Source organism: Cetorhinus maximus, chromosome 15 (genome assembly GCF_964194155.1).
Source record: "Cetorhinus maximus chromosome 15, sCetMax3.hap1.1, whole genome shotgun sequence".
Lineage (NCBI taxonomy): Eukaryota > Metazoa > Chordata > Chondrichthyes > Lamniformes > Cetorhinidae > Cetorhinus > Cetorhinus maximus.
In genome coordinates, this window is record NC_135893.1 from 13,799,661 (window position 1) to 13,815,618 (window position 15,958).

A 15,958-nucleotide genomic window follows, 5' to 3' on the forward strand; every position below is an offset into this window, starting at 1 on the left:
CAGATTGGAGGAAGACCAAGAACAGGGGTTAGCGGGGGTGGGGGTGGGGGGGGGATGCAGGGGGGAGGTGGTGGAGGCTAGGAACAAGGTGGAGCGAAGGCCAAGAAGGGACCAGGAGTGGGGGTGGTGACAGAGGCTGAGAGCAGGGCCTGGGGGAGGCTGAGAATCGAAGACTGCAATTTGGGACCTAACAGCCACTTCTCTCCACTCCAGCTCTCCGACATCTGGGAAAGGTGGAGAAATCCAGGTAGGGGAAGGGTGGAATAGGAGGAAGGGATGAGAGAGTAGGGGCCTGAGTGGGGAGGGAGGGCATGTAAGTGTGTGCAGTAGTAATAAAAATGTGTCTCTAAAAGTTGTCCATGTCTTGCGGCTCTCAAATGTCTGAAAAATATCATATGCGGCCCTAAGGTTCAGAAAGTTTTGCAACCCCTGGCCTAATTGATAGAGATCAATTGCTACAATTAATCGACAATTCCGTAATCATCATAACATGCAACTAGCAAGATGGTAGGAGGTAAACCAGATGGGCCTTGGTCTTTTTATGTATAACAATTCCTACGTTCCTATGAAGAGTAGCAGGCTGGTATTTCCAGTCTCCACAAGTGACTCACACACCCCAATGTTCGTGGTTGATATGTTTATTATCTCACGGGAATAGCATCTACTGTGCAGTAAATTAGTTCTGGAATTCTAGCTGCAGGGAATGTGTCTGTCGTGAGTCAGTGGTGAAGTGAATGCTCCCACACATCCATCATTTCCACACCAAAGTGATCGCTTGCTGAGTCCCTTGTAAACAGCATTCCTCCCCTCCACTGCTCAAGCCACCTGCTGCTGAATTTAACTTCTTCAAAGTAATGCAGGCATTTCATTTTTAAAATATAAAAAAAAGAATGAGCTCCCCTGACAATACTCTGAGAATTTTGAGCCTTACAGATCTGGATGGTCCAAGGTTCAATCTTAGTATTTGGAGTGAGTTAATTAATCTCACTCAGGGCAGCATTATGGATGCTCGAATTGGTTTGAGAGCCCTTAAGTAGGAAAGGGGAGGGGGGAAATCAGTCAGGAATCCCATGCCTATTGCAATTCAGTGACATTTATTGGAAACTACACTTGTATAGATAAGGACAGGTTTGGCTTGGCTTTGACTGTGCTGCACTCTACAGAAGAATATCCAGCTAATACGGTTCACATCATAGGCAAGATACTAGAGGAGAGCTAGAACCCCAACAAGAGTTTCTAACTTCAGACGGGGATAGCAGAAAAGATTTGGGAGAACCACTTTTAGAACACATTTATTTCCATTTCCTTTTATGATTTGACCTCACCATTTCTAGGCTTCTGTTGCTCCTTCCAAACTGACCACCTGGAGATTCAGAAGGTGGCTGGGGTTGGCTTAACCTTTGGTTCTCCCTGTGGAAAAGCACCTTTCCTCCACCACGTGAGAAATTCCAATTCTGACTTCACTTCCGACAGTCGTATATCATTGCAAGCTGAGACTCTCAAGCACTATCGAGAATTCTTTGACCCTAAATTTGTCCCAAGGATCTTTTTCTTTTTCTGATAGTACTACATAGCAGGTTCATTTGTAGTTCCCATGTTTACGAACTGACAAGGTCCACAAATGGCTCAAAAACATGCTTTAATACAAATGTCACACCACACTTGAGAGTTTAAGGTTTACTTACTCTGGTTGCACAAGACCCCGGTCCAGCCCTCTGGGCAAACACATCCATCTCGAGCCTCATTGCAAATTCCACCATTCTTACAGTCCTCACAGGTCAAGCTGCAGTCATGTCCAAAGGTACCGTCCCAGCACACTGCAAACAATATCCATATAGTTATACAAACAGATCTAATATAGAATTCCAGCAGGATATTATAACATTGCAGTCTCCCTCCAGATCCAATACAGAATTCCACCAGGATATTATGGTAGTCTGCTATATCCAAAGTACTAATCTCGCCAAAACTACTCCATGAACGACCATCTACCCCTCCAAAATCATAGCCATCTTCTCATCCCTTCAGAACTACTCCAGAACCATCTGCCTGTCCTTACTAAACCATTGCATGACCTTGTCCCTATCCCTCCAAATAAAATCCTGTCTGACTGTCCATCAAAAACCATCTCAAACCACTCAATTGCCATCTCTTAACCCCTCCAAAATTACTTCATTAATCAGTACTGATCTAATCCAATTCCAATTCTATTTCCCTATCCCTCCACAACCAGTCCATTACCATCTCACTCAGCTGAAACCCAACCTCCCAAGCATCTCTTCGCCTTTAACACCATCCCCGACCCCCTTCAAAGTTATTTCAAAGTCAAACACGATCAACTTTCCCTTCCTTGAATTCTGAAAGCTAAGCCATGTGAAGTCTGATATTCAGTTATTTCTTTGCTTCTGCTAATCGATAGGAGAATATAATCTGTGTTCCTTGTGAAGAGTTCACTGATTCAGTTGCAGGTTCTTATACCCAACACCCATATGTCAGACTAACAAACACACTTGCAACACTCAGAAGCTCAGTCACAAACCTACAATTGTGCTAAATCCTATCCTGAAGGCTTCAAGGCAAAAATCCTGCACACTTCAGATAATCAAATACCTCAAGCCCATATCCCCATGTGTATTTGGGTTGAACTTCTACACTGAAATATGTGAATCAAAAAGCTTAGACTGTTTTCATCAAAACAATAGCGAGTTAATAGTTGATGAATCACACACACACACACACACACACACGCGCATGCACAATGAAGTATAGATAGCAACACAATCTTCACAATATTATCACACACTCGAGCCCTTGAGCAGGTAATGCATACGAACATACGAATTAGGAGCAGGAGTAGGCCACTCAGCCCCTCAAGCCTACTCCGCCAATCAATAAGATTATGGTTGATCTAATTGTAACCTCAACTCCACATTCCCACCTACCCCCAGTAACCTTTCACCCCCTCACTTATCAAGAATATATCTAGCTCTGCCTTAAAAATATTCAAAGACCCTGCTTCCACCGGCTTTTGAGGAAGAGAGTTTCAAAGACTCACAACCCTCTGAAAGAAAAAAATTCTCCTTATCTCTGTGCTAAATGGGTGATACCTTATTTTTAAATAGTGACCCCTTGTTCTAGATTCTCCCACAAGAGGAAACATCCTTTCCACATCCATCCTGTCAAGACCCCTCAGGATCTGATATGTTTCAATCAAGTCGCCTCTTACTCTTCTAAGCTCTAGCGGATAAAAGCCTAGCCTGCCTAACCTTTCCTCATAAGGCAACCCTCCCATTCCAGTTATTAGTCTAGTAAATCTTCTCTGAACTGCTTCCAACACTTTTACATCCTTCCTTAAATAAGGAGACCAATAGTGTACGTAGTACTCCAGATGTGGTCTCGCCAATGTCCTGTATAACTGAAGCATAACCTCTCTACTTTTGTCTTCAATTTCCCTCGCAAAAACGATAACATTCTATTAGCTTTGCTAATTACTTGCTGTACCTGCATGCTAACCTTTTGCAATTCATGCGCTAGGACATCCAGATCCCTCTACATCTCAGAGCACTGCAATATCTCACCATTTAGATAATATGCTTCTTTTCTATTCTTCCTGCCAAAATGGGCAATTTCACATTTTCCCACTTTATACTCCATTTGCCAGATCTTTGCCCACTAACTTAACCTATCTATAATCCCTTTGTAGCCTCCTTATGTCCTCTTTACAACTTACTTTCCTACCTATCTTTGTATCATCAGCAAATTTGGCAACCACACCTTCCATCCCTTCATCCAAGTCATTTATATAAATTGTAAACAGTTGAGGCCCCAGCATTGATCCCTGTGGCAGACCACTTGTTACATCTTGCCAACCTGAAAATGACCCATTTATACCTACTCTCCTTTTCCTGTTAGCTGGTCAATCTTCTATTCATGTCAATATGTTACCCCCTGCACCATGAGTTTTTATTTTCCACAATAACCTTTGATGTGGCACCTTATCAAATGCCTTCTGGAAATCTAAATACAATATATCCACCAGTTACCCTTTATCCACAGCACATGTTACTTCTTCAAAGAACTCCAATAAATCGGTTAAGCATGATTTCCCTCTCACAAAAACATGTTGACTCTGCCTGATTACCTTGAATTTTTCTAAGTGCCCTGCTATAACGTCTTTAATAATAGTTTCTAACATTTTACGACAGATGTTAAGGTAACTGGCCCGTAGTTTCCTGCTTTCTGTCTCCCTATGTTTCTGAATAAAGGAGTTATATTTGCTATTTTCCAATCTAATGGAACCTTCCCCGAATCTAGAGAATTTTGGAAAATTAAAACCAACGCATCAGCTATCTCACAAGCCACTTCTTTCAAAACTCTAGGATAAAGTCCACTAGGACAAGGGGACTTGTCAGCCCACAGCTCTTAATGGTGCTTAAGTGGTTCCTTCAAGAATTACTGCTTCAGTTAAAAAACACTGATACCCCCATGCCTTGTAGAACTGAGAAGGTTACAAAGAATTCATCGCACTGACGATGGTCTCACCAAAGCTTTGTGATAGGGTGAATTCCCCTCGCGCTTCCTCCTCCCCGCCTTCTTCATTCTCATCATCAAACAATTGGGTTAACTCTTCGCCATGGTAGAATGTCACCTCAGGAATGAGTCTTCCAAAACCAGGCCGGCCGTTCAGCGCCTCTACTGGGTCTTCCAGAGCTGAAAAGGAAGAAAGGATCAAACCACACAAAAAGGGATGCATTTCAGAGTCATCTTGTCAATCACTCATCCCACCCATCTCCAGATGGCATGAAATCTAACCTTTTACTTGGCTTGATTTTCACTTTAACTGAACCCTAATCATTTCAGCTTAGGGTTGCCAAAAAAAAGTGTTCCAGTATTCTCAACTAACTATTGATGCATCTCTCCCTCAAAGAACTTCCAATAAGAAACAAAAGACTCGAGGGTAAAATATAGAAATAATGTTGGAAGATTTATGAAAAAATAATTAATACTTTACACATGGCAGGGACCCTTGCAGTCAATTTCAGTCCCAAAATTCAGGAAATCCTACACATTATTTGCATTACTCTGGATCACTTTCTGTGTCAAACATGAAAATTGTTCTCTCTTGATTGTGTCAAATCTGTTCTCCAGCACATTCCCTCTTCCAAATATTCATCACCTGCGAAATAAGGCAGTTAAACCTGTTCAACTTGCCTCTACTGAGTTTGAATGCAAGTCACCTTGTAATGTTTGTGATTATGTTAATGTTAAACATATTACTAAATTACTATCATTAAGATCCCTTGTCACTGAAGTTAGATTTCCCACTTGAAAGAACTTTAAGAGAATGATTCCCCTCTTTGAGACAGAGTTCTGATGAGGCTTGATTCCTCCTGCACCAGCTCAGACCCCTTTTTTTACGTTTGGGCTCACAACGTCGACATGGTCAAGATGGGGTCTACCAGTGGAAAGGTGGAGAATATGGGTGACCAGAAGGTCCATGGAGGCACCGTAAAGGAGCAGAGGCAACCTAAAAATTATAAGAGAAGTCCCTCAAAGGTTTTGGCCAAGACCAGAGCTTTCCGCAGCTAAGTGTTGGGGAGTGACTAGAGCGAGGGGTGGTCACGAATTGGACAGGCACTACTGCCAATTACTTGGCAGACTGTGATCAAGGATGACTGTGCCATACACCAAAATGTCACCCAGGCTAGATTAAGAGGGGTTTCTAAGCAAATGAAGCATCTCCACCGACACAAAGGGATGGATTATCCTGACCCCATTGAGATGTGATTGTAGGTGGGTGTGTCAGGAAAATAGAGGGGAGCCATGCTAGGATGGCTTCCCAACGCATTTCTACTACCAGGGAACTTTCCCAGGTTAGACTGGTTGCAGGATTGGCTGCCTACTCCACCAAGGTGGGCAGTCAATTGGGCTGGTTAAGGCCTCATTTAGGGCTGATTTTACATCATCACTGGAACATTTCACCTGCAGAACAGCTGCTCACTGCATGCAGAGACTGCTAGCTCATTGCAGGCAGCCTCCTTGCAACTGGCCTGGAGGCTATCGGAGTCAGAGACCCCATGATCCAATGACAGGACTATGTGGGTGAATGGCTGCAATTGTGACTGCATCCAATCCAGCAGAGGGGTTTCCCCTCCACTTTGATGTCCCTACTAGCTTCTGGATTCTTTAGTGCAGCCCTTCTGTTCTGGCCAGCAAGAGTGCTTCCATGCTGAGGCGTCCTCTTGGCCTGCACCTTACGTCAGCATCATCTGTCTCTCCTGGAGAGGCTGCCGAGGCTCCAAAGTTGCCAGTCCTCTGCTTGGGCCTGCAGCATCGGGGCCCGCCTGTTGTCCTTAATAGGGTGGCAAGTTCAGAGGCAGCCAATTAGGAGGCCGCCTCCCGGAAGATTGCACTGCCGATGTCTGTGCAAAGTCAGTGGGAAAATCCAGACCCAAGTGTCAATAAATATGAATGTACACAACCTTTTAGTACCACTGATTCTGAGAGGCTGAAATGATCCAAGACTCAAATATGCCATTCCTTTCTTACATTGCAAACAATTTAGTCTTATCACAGCTGATTTTAAATGGGGTTTCACTCTATATGAAAATGCCTCCAGTATTGTTTTTTAAATTCTGCTTCTGTCCCATAAGAGCTTTGGCTATCTCCCAGTGTTAATCCCTAAAAATAAAAGTTTATGTGAAGCATGTGAACAGTGGTTATTTTTGGTCAATTATATGTGTTGGAGAGTCCACAATGTATAACCAGAGACAGGCTCTTCAGAATGACAAACACATCTTCAAATAATTTGCCATACAATCCCCAGGAAGTAAGGTTTTGTTATCCAATTCCTGGTTATTCTCTTTCCATTGTCCTTGAAAGCATGCCTTGAATATTTGAATCATAATAGACTTCAGCTTCCTACGCTCTTGGAATTCTACAAAATGTCTAATTGCAACAAACTGCTGAGGGGCTGACAAGAGAAGCAGCTGGACCAAGTATTATTTCCGTGCATACTGCTTATTCAACAGCTTTGCTTTGGCAAAGATTTTGCCTGAAGTTGAAATGGGCCGCTTCAGTCAAACAAATAACCCCGCTTTCATTAATATCAGGCAGGGTCTGAAATGACAGAACAGAGAGTAAAAAGTGGAACAGGCGAAGCTGTGCTGGCGACAGCAATGTACTCTGAAGTCAAGACCTCTGGCCAAAAACAACTGAAGTCAAGAGAGAGGTAAAAAAAATACCCAATACAACAGAGGTACAAGGCTAAAAACCGATGAGGACAGGGAGGTTAATAGAACCACGGGCAACAAGGAAGAGAAACCTCCCACAGGGATTACATATGGAAATAATACTCTGTGTTCTTGTTTAATAGAAGTTACATTGAGGAAGAGATTGCTTAGCAAAGAGATTTGGTTGAAATGTGAGCTCCTTTCACCAGTATTGCCGCGGAAGCAGGGCATGGTGTGAGAGTGCTGGAGCTGGGTTTGGAGGTGATGGTAAGAAAGGAAGAATTTGCATTTACATAGCATTTTTCGTATCCCCAGAGTGTCCCAAAGTGCCAATGAATTACTTTTTCAAAATGTAGTCACTGTTGTGTGCAAGAAAACACGGTGGCCAATTTACACACAGCGAGATCAGGCAAACAGCTCCACAGGAATGACAAGTTAATCTGGTTTAGTTGAGGGATAAACATTGACCAAGACATGGAAAAATCCCCTGTTCTCCTTTAAGTGTCATCACAGGAGGGTTTAAGGAAGGGTTGTCCAGCCTTTTCGCTTGAGGGGCCACATTTCCATTTTATCACTCAAGGGGCCAATGAGCAAATTTTGGAAAGATAAGGTTTGGCACAGCATTAAACATGAATTTAAAAAAAACAATGTCAAAGCAATAAGTTGATAATTTAATAAAAGAGTATTTAAAAATGACCATTAAAAGTGCCAAGCAGCAGAGCTAACCAATAAAACATTTTTTTGCCTTTTTGCCTAAGAAGCAGAGCTAGACAGAGAGAGACAAGCTAGGCCCCAAGTCCTGGTCTCCAGGGAAGGTGTGGGCACTGGGGCTGAGCTAAGCAATTGGGTTAACTAACGCTGAACTGGTGTTTGCCTCAGGTGGCGCACACTCTGAGCTAGCCTTGGCAGAATTCATATGAAAGTGGAGATTGGAAGCGGGTTGACTTTCAGCTTGCGTTTTCCTCTTCTCCTAGCCTGCTTTGTGGATAGGTTTTTAGGTAAGGTGGAGGAAGAAGGGAAGGGTGTGTGTTTGTGTGTGTGTGTATGTCTGACTCACTCCCAATATCAGGATTCTCACTCTCAGACACTCATGTTCGCACAGACTTGGTCAGACTCGCACTCACACGCGCTTTCGCACATGCTCACACACACGCTCTTGCACATGCTCAAACACAAGCTCTTGCGTATGCTCACACACACGCTCTTGCACATGCTCACACACATGCTCTCGCGCATGCTCACACACATGCTCTTGCACATGCTCACACACAAGCTCTTGCGCATGCTCACACACACGCTCTTGCACATGCTCACACACAAGCTCTTGCACATGCTCACACACAAGCTCTTGCACATGCTCACACACATGCTCTCGCGCATGCTTACACATACTCTCGTGCATGCTCACACACAAGCTCTTGCACATGCTCACACACAAGCTCTTGCACATGCTCACACACATGCTCTCGCGCATGCTTACACATACTCTCATGCATGCTCACACACACACGCTCTCACGCTGCACCCTGGCCAATGAGATTTGGGCATTTTGCCTCTGAGGAGGAATTCGGAACAACTGTGCAGGTGCCAAGGTGCGCTTCCTCACTCTGCCCTGTTGAAGACTCCAGCTGCCCCAGGCAGGGGGGCCAAGTGGGTACTGTTGCTGCAACTGTTATTCCTTGTGGTCTCCCCAGTTTCGCCACCATCTTGAACCATCTTGTGCTCCTTTAAGGGGCTGGCACCGGTGCGGGAGGGCAAGAGAGAGCGTGGCCAAAGGTTGAGAAAGAATGCACCATGGCCACCCATCTTCATACTGCTCACTGCTCCTCTACTCAAAGACACAGCAAACACCAGAGACACTGTCATTGGAGGAGCAGCTCCTTGAAGATCTGTCACTTCCACTTACCTGTATTTTGAACAGTGAGTCCATGGGCTTCATAGAGAGGCATGACAGGTCGGATTGTGGCCTGCGGGCCATAGGTTGGACAACCCTGGTTTAATGTCTCATCCAAAATTTGGCACCTCTGACAGTGCAGCACCCCCTCAGTACTGCAATGGGAGTATCAGCCTAGATTATGTACTCAGTCTTTAGAGTGGAGTTTAAACCCATAACCTTCTGACTCAGAGGTGAGAGTGCTACCAGTGAGCCAAACCAATGCTTAGATTGGTATGGTTACAGCCATAAATAAAATGACAACCCACAGTTTACTATTGCAAGCCTACACTGTTCGAAATAAAAGGCATTTACGAATGCAGCTTAGGTAACTTTCCTATCTTACTGACAAGATACGAATGAGCCAGCCATCCTCACAGGACCAAGATTATCCTAATTTTGTTGACCTTGCTCTGTTAGATTTCTTCAGGGCAGCTTTAGTGCTTTTGCTTCAAAGAATCCACCCAGTTCTTCACCTCATCCAATGTCTGTCTATACACAACCGTAATGCTGCCCTGTCAGATCAGCTAACCCCCTCAGTCTGTATGGCTCAGCTATTCAATGCATAACCTTCAGCAATTGGGGCAGCCGATTATGCAAAAGTCCTAAGTAAGGAAGGGATTCTCCCAAGTACCCACTGTAATTTCGGAGAAAACCCTTGAGAAAAAGGTGCCAACAGTGGTTTATGCTGTTTCTCCTGGCTTTTCGCTCATCTCCTGCTGAAATTATGGTAGGAATTTATGACAAGCTCCACTGGTGGCCATGCCTTCTGCTGTCTGGTGGGGTACAGAGTGTGGTTAGATGCAGAGTAAGGCTCCGCTTGTCTGTGTACCATAGAATAGCTCCCTCTATAGCAACAATGTGGCAGCTTTCCCATTTCCCACACCAGCTTTCCTGTGGCCTTTTCGAGTGACTTTGACAATTTAAGTCAAATTAGCATTGTGCTCCAGAGTCAAGAACACAAGGACCTGGATTCAGATTCAGCATCTTGTTTGAGATCTCTACACGCCTCCAATTTTGGCCTTTTGCACATCCTGATTTTAATTACTTCATCATTGACAGCTGTGCCTTTAGCTGCCAAGGTACTAAACTCTGGAATTCCCTCCCTAATCCTCTTTACCTCCCTTCCCCTTTTAAGATGCTCTTTAAAATCTACCCTTCCTACGCCTGTACTAAAAGGGTGGAATTTCCCACATGCTTCAGGACCCGAATGTCAGAACCAAATGGGCGTGAGCCCACAGTTGCCGGCAGTGCGACTGGAGGCGTAATCTTCCGGGAGGTGGCCTCCTAATTGGCTGCCACTTCACATGCCAGAGTATGGAGGTTATGAGCCTTGGCAATCCCATTGGGAGAGGTGGGTGCTGCTGAGGCAGGTTCGAGACCACAAGGGCACTCTTGGCAGCATAAATCTAAACGAAAAATTATGAAGGCCAAAGCTGGTTGGTCCCTGGGAGCAGAGGGGCAACCACTCCAGAGGAATTGTTTGGGCCATGGGTGGGGCCTTACCTGCCTACCATCCTATCATTAGGGGATAGAGCCTCTGAAGCCCCCCCTAACCTGCTGCAGGTAGTCCATCTGTTGAGCTGGTGGCCTCTGCACACGGCAGGGGGAACCATTTCCCTTGAGTCAAAATGCTGGTGTGGCCATCAGCTGCCGACGTCCTAAACTCTGGAATTCCCTCCTATTGCTCCTAATTAGAGCCCTAACTATCATAACTGGCTGTCCACCTCTGTGGAGTGGGCATTTGATCCTCTTTCCAGGCCACCCCTAGGAAGGATCCCCGGCAGAGGGAATGCATCAGGGACCAGTCCCGATGCGGTTCCCCACTATTTTCCCATTCCCCTCCATCCCGCCTCCAAGCCTGCCACCACGGGGCCAGGGAACTTTAGCCCACTATCCCTTTATGCAGCTCGATGTCAACATTTTGTTTGATAATGCTTCTGTGCAGCACCTTGAAATGTTTCACTATGTTAAAGACAATATATAAATTGAAGTTGTTGTTGCTGGAAATGTTGTAACAATAATTTAACATCCATTTTTGATTTTCACATGGCCACACTGGGCTTGGATAGAAGTCACTGACTCATTGAATAGTCAGCATATATCCCACTTCACCGCCTTTATGATTAATTCCAAAGACAAAATTCAAGGTAACCTGGGCTTTGCAAAATGGAATGTCAGCAGTTCTGCAAATGTGAAATCCTCTCAGTATAACCATCAATGCAAGGCAGTAACATACGTGCACAGCTCTTTCGATCCTCCTCCAGCCAGTGTCCTATGTCGCAGAAGCACTGGAAGGATCCAGCTGTGTTCTGGCAGGTGTGCTCACAGATGTCATTTTCCGCAGTGCATTCATCAACATCTGGAAAGAAAATGCAAAGGTACGTCAGTATAGACGTCAGAAAAGCTTTCATTCATTACTGTACTAATCTCAAAGCTCTCACTTAAGTTAGAAAGGAACATCTGCAATGAAAATGAATATTGATGCACTTAGCCAGAACTATACTGCTTGAATTGTATCAAATCAAGTGGATATATCAGTTTTTCCTCATCCCTAAAATCTTCAGGCTTTTAAAATCCAAGTTTTGTATCATTAATCAGCACTTTTTGATTAATCTTGTCTTCAACCCTACACCTTTCAACCCTTCTGACATCCTGCACAATGGGCCATGGCTCATGGTTCTTTACCCTAGGAAGAACACTTTGTAATGGAGCAAACACTGCACTCACAGTGGTGGGTTCCAGAGTAGTGTCCCTACTTGTGAAATAATTCCTCCGTCACTGGTGGGACATTCTATACTCATCCACGAATTGTGATAAAGAATCCCACATGAATTATATCAGCTGCTTTTTCTCCCAGTGCAAGACTGATGGGTGGTATTGAAGGATTGTTCAGGTTCATTACAAAACCTCAGAACAAGACCTAATGATTTTTAATACCAACAGAATGTGCTAGAAATACTCAATAAATCAAGCAGGATCTGTGGAGAGAGAAACAGAGTTAACGTTTCAGGATGATGACCTTACCAGAACTGTTTTGATGATAAGTCACTGACCTGAAACATCGGGCAGGGATTTCCCCTCCGTGCACTTTGTGCAGCGGCGGGCGTGAAAATCAGCATTTTACCCACCAGCCGCAATGGCAGGTTTTCACGCCATATTGTCCGCTTCCTGTCTCACAACCTGGTGAGCACAGCACACAATCTGGTCCACAACATGCGGAGGCAGGGACATCCGAGCTCACCGGCACTTGGAGGACTGCTGGAGGCCAGGAATCTGCCAAGTCAGAGTCAGATGATGAGCTTCCACACTCGGTCCTAAATCAGTTGGAGTTACAGCGACAATCACGGGAACATCAAGAAGGGATGTCAGCTGCCTTCCTCAGATGTAAACATACGATGGCGGTGTCTGTCCACGTTCAGTCTGAGGTGATAGCGCTGGCATGCCAACGCACCGAGGTCAACGCTGGTAGAATGGCATCCGACTGGAGACCTTGATCCAGCACATCGGTCCTGCACTGTGCTAGGAGCTGCACTCCATTGCCGTAGGCATTGGTGGGTCCATCGGTGGCTACATCAGAGGGGGCTAAAGAACCTCGATCTCACTCCAGCTGCTCCTTTTGCTCAAGAGGTCAGCCAGGGGCCCTCGGGCACCCAAAGAGAAGAAGGCCAGCAGCTGGACACCCCAGAGCCATCCACCCAGGTGACCCCATCACCTCCAGCTTCACAGGCCAAGGGGGGTTCACCTGCCCCACAGAATGGCACCCAAAGCAGGCCAAGGCCCCTCCAGGTCTCGGCCCTCCAGGGAATGCCGGCCAAAGTCATCGCTGACAATAGGGCGTAGCAGTCAATAGGCTGCCTCCACCTCTGCTGTGGATGTTGAGGATTTACCCAGGGATAGCGGTAAGGTTAGGAAAGTTAAAAAATATTAGGAGCACAACTGTGCCACGAGTGTTCACCACATGTATATAATGTTCACAAATGTAAATAGAATTGCACCAATTTCACATCTCCTCTTGTGTATGCCTCAATTTTATGATGAGCTGTGTTGCTATCAATCAGGTGTGACACCATGGTCCCTCCACCAACTTATCACAGATGCCGCTATCATTGGCCTCTCGTCTATGTAGTCTGCTTCCACGCCAGCACAGTGTGTGCCTGTTCTCAGATCATTCCCGACATCAGTGATGCCTCGCCCTTGATGTTAAGTGTGCTTGTGAAAGGAACCTTGTTCACATGCTTTGCAGTGTCAAGTCATGTTCATTCTTGGCTGTGTAAGATTGGGGCGGAGTGTTCTCCCATCTCATCTACACTATTGAAATATGATGGTGTAGTTTAGAAGAAGAGATGTCTTAGTGCATGGAGAAGGTCATATATCCTGGAAATCCATGCATTCTCTGTCAGCCGGCGGGGTTTTCAGGCTATGAGACCATTCTTAGAGCTCGTGTGCGCTCCTGTCTGCCAAGTGCATTTCCGACTTTCCGAGTGTACATCTGCTAAACTCACCAAAAAGTGGGAGCACCTTGCCACCTCAATGTGCCGAAGCTCTACTGCTCTCAGTCACATTATTGTCCTAGTGCTCATACCTACAACCTCGAACATTTCTCACCCTGTAATTGTCTGTATTGCAGCTACAATGCTCTCATCACAATATAGGGATGCAGCGCTGTTTGTCCCCTCACCTATACACTCACAAAGGTCACTGATGCTAATTCCAAATGGTGATTTTTGACCGTCAATGGAGCCGTTGAACATGCTTTGGAAGTACACATGGTAGCTTTAGACAATGCTGAGGGGAGCAATGGGATGGGAGCGAGGATGTACTAAAGCTGAAGTCTGCTCTTTATTAGCAATAATGCGTGACCTTGAGGCCATCATGGTGTCTGAGCATTTTGGAGTTTGCAAGGGCCAGGGCTGGCCTTGGGGGCACAGTGTCTGTGTTAAAGACGAGGCATTTTAATGTCTGGCAGGTAAGTGTTTGAGTGTCGTCATTCTCAGGTGGTCCACATCCATAGAAAGGTGAGGATAAATGCAGGCCAGCATCCCTAACTGAGAGTGCTGGATGTCAATGTGATTGTGAAGAAGGTGATGCAGAGGACTGAGTCGTCTCCAAATGGATTGACACCTGTGGAATGTCCTTGGCTGCCTTGGCCCAAATGTCACCTATCAGTTTCACCATCGAGGTTATATTGAATGCGTTGTCCCATTGCAGGGGGTGGATCTCCTTCAGGAGCTTTGTCAGGTTGAAGGCATGTAGCTCCGAGCCCACTGAGGATAGCGGAACAGCTGCTGGCTCTTGTAGGCTGCTGTTGCAACTGGGATTCTGGAGAGACACTTAAAGAGGTAGCACCTTCTGATGCCGGGGCATCCTCCTCCAGTTGGCATCTCATCTCAGCAAGGACACAAGCTTCTGAGGCTTCATCATCCTTCAAAGGATCAGGACAATGTGAGCCTGATGTGTAACCATTCACTCTCATATTGAAGTGCAGGGTTGAAATGAACGGAATAGCAACACTGGTGTTCACGTTGGCCCATGATGGAGGGCACTTGTCCAAGACGAAACTCACTGCAACTCATCAATCTCCTCGTAGAATCTGGTGACTATGAGGGCCTCATGTGCATGCCTGCCTCATCTAGCCTGTTCTATGGCCTCTTCCCCAGCAGCCTGAGCTTCCTCAACCTCATCCCCTTCAATGTCCTCCTCATCGGAGGAGACAGGCAGCTCCTCCATGTTGGCATCTGACAGGTCCTCCCCCCTTTGCAGCGCCTGGTTGTGAAGCACACAGCAAGCCACGATGATCCATGAAACCCTCTAGGGAGTGTCCTGAGGTGCTCTGCCAGATCTGTTCCAGCATCGGAATCGCATCCTTAAGATGCCTATGGTGTGCTCCATCAATGTTTGGGTACCAGCACAAGCATCATTGTACCTTCTGTCTGCAGCATCCTGTGGCCACTGACAGGTGTCACAGCAGGTACTCTTTGTCACTGAGGAGCCAACCCTGGATCCTGTGTGGTCCCTCCATGGTGTTCGAGGTCTGCGATCTACTCAAGATGTATGAGTTGTGGCAACTTCCTGGGTATCTGGCATAAACCTGCATGATTTGTTTGTTATGGTTGCAGACCAGCTGGACATTGAGTGAGTGGAAGCCTCTCCTGTTTATCTATTGGAATGCCTGTTGCCAGGGAGCTTTTATAGCCATGAGTGCCGTCAATGGCATCCTCTGCACCAGTAGGAATCCGGAAATCACAGCAAAGCCCAGTGCTCTGGCGTTCTAGCTTGCTTGATCTCTGACAAAGCTCACGCAATTGCGGGCCTTGACAAAAAGGGTGTCTGATGCCTCCTGTACGTACTTATGCGTGGAAGCTTGCGAGATCCTGCAGAGGTCCCCAGTGGAGCCCTGCAAAGGCCACTTGTGTAGAAGTTAAGGGCGGCGGTGATTTTCAGAGCCACTGGCAATGGATGTCCTCCCAGTCCCTGTGGCATTAGCTCCTGCAGAATGTGGCAGATGTGCGTCATCAGGTCCCTGGACATGTGGAGGCATCGGCGACACCATCTCTCGCTCATCTGCAGAAAAGACACGTGTGTTCTGTACACCCTCGGTTTTGCGAGCTGCCTATGCATGGCATTCTGTGAGCCTCATCCTCTGTGTATGGAGGGGGCCCTCCTACCCCTTGCTCATCAGGGTGAAGCTGCTCCCTTTGGTGAGCCTAGCACCTCCATCACAATCTTCTCCACCTTCTCTCTGGCCTGTATGCGATTATTCAGGCAGCAATAAATCCAGGCTCCATCTTCC

General features: G+C 46.1%; 1 protein-coding gene across 2 annotated transcripts in view; it reads right to left on the minus strand.

The window, feature by feature from the left end:
* Positions 1 to 15,958, minus strand: part of LOC144690414 (uncharacterized) — a 537,164-nt gene that overhangs the window by 96,178 nt on the left and 425,028 nt on the right. For both annotated transcript variants that reach the window (XM_078557903.1, XM_078557904.1), the window contains 3 exons: positions 11,405 to 11,527; positions 4,543 to 4,710; positions 1,686 to 1,817 (listed from right to left, as the gene is read on the minus strand). In XM_078557903.1, the coding sequence (XP_078414029.1) occupies positions 1,686 to 1,817; positions 4,543 to 4,710; positions 11,405 to 11,527 (423 nt within the window). The remainder of the gene's footprint in view (positions 1 to 1,685; positions 1,818 to 4,542; positions 4,711 to 11,404; positions 11,528 to 15,958) is intronic.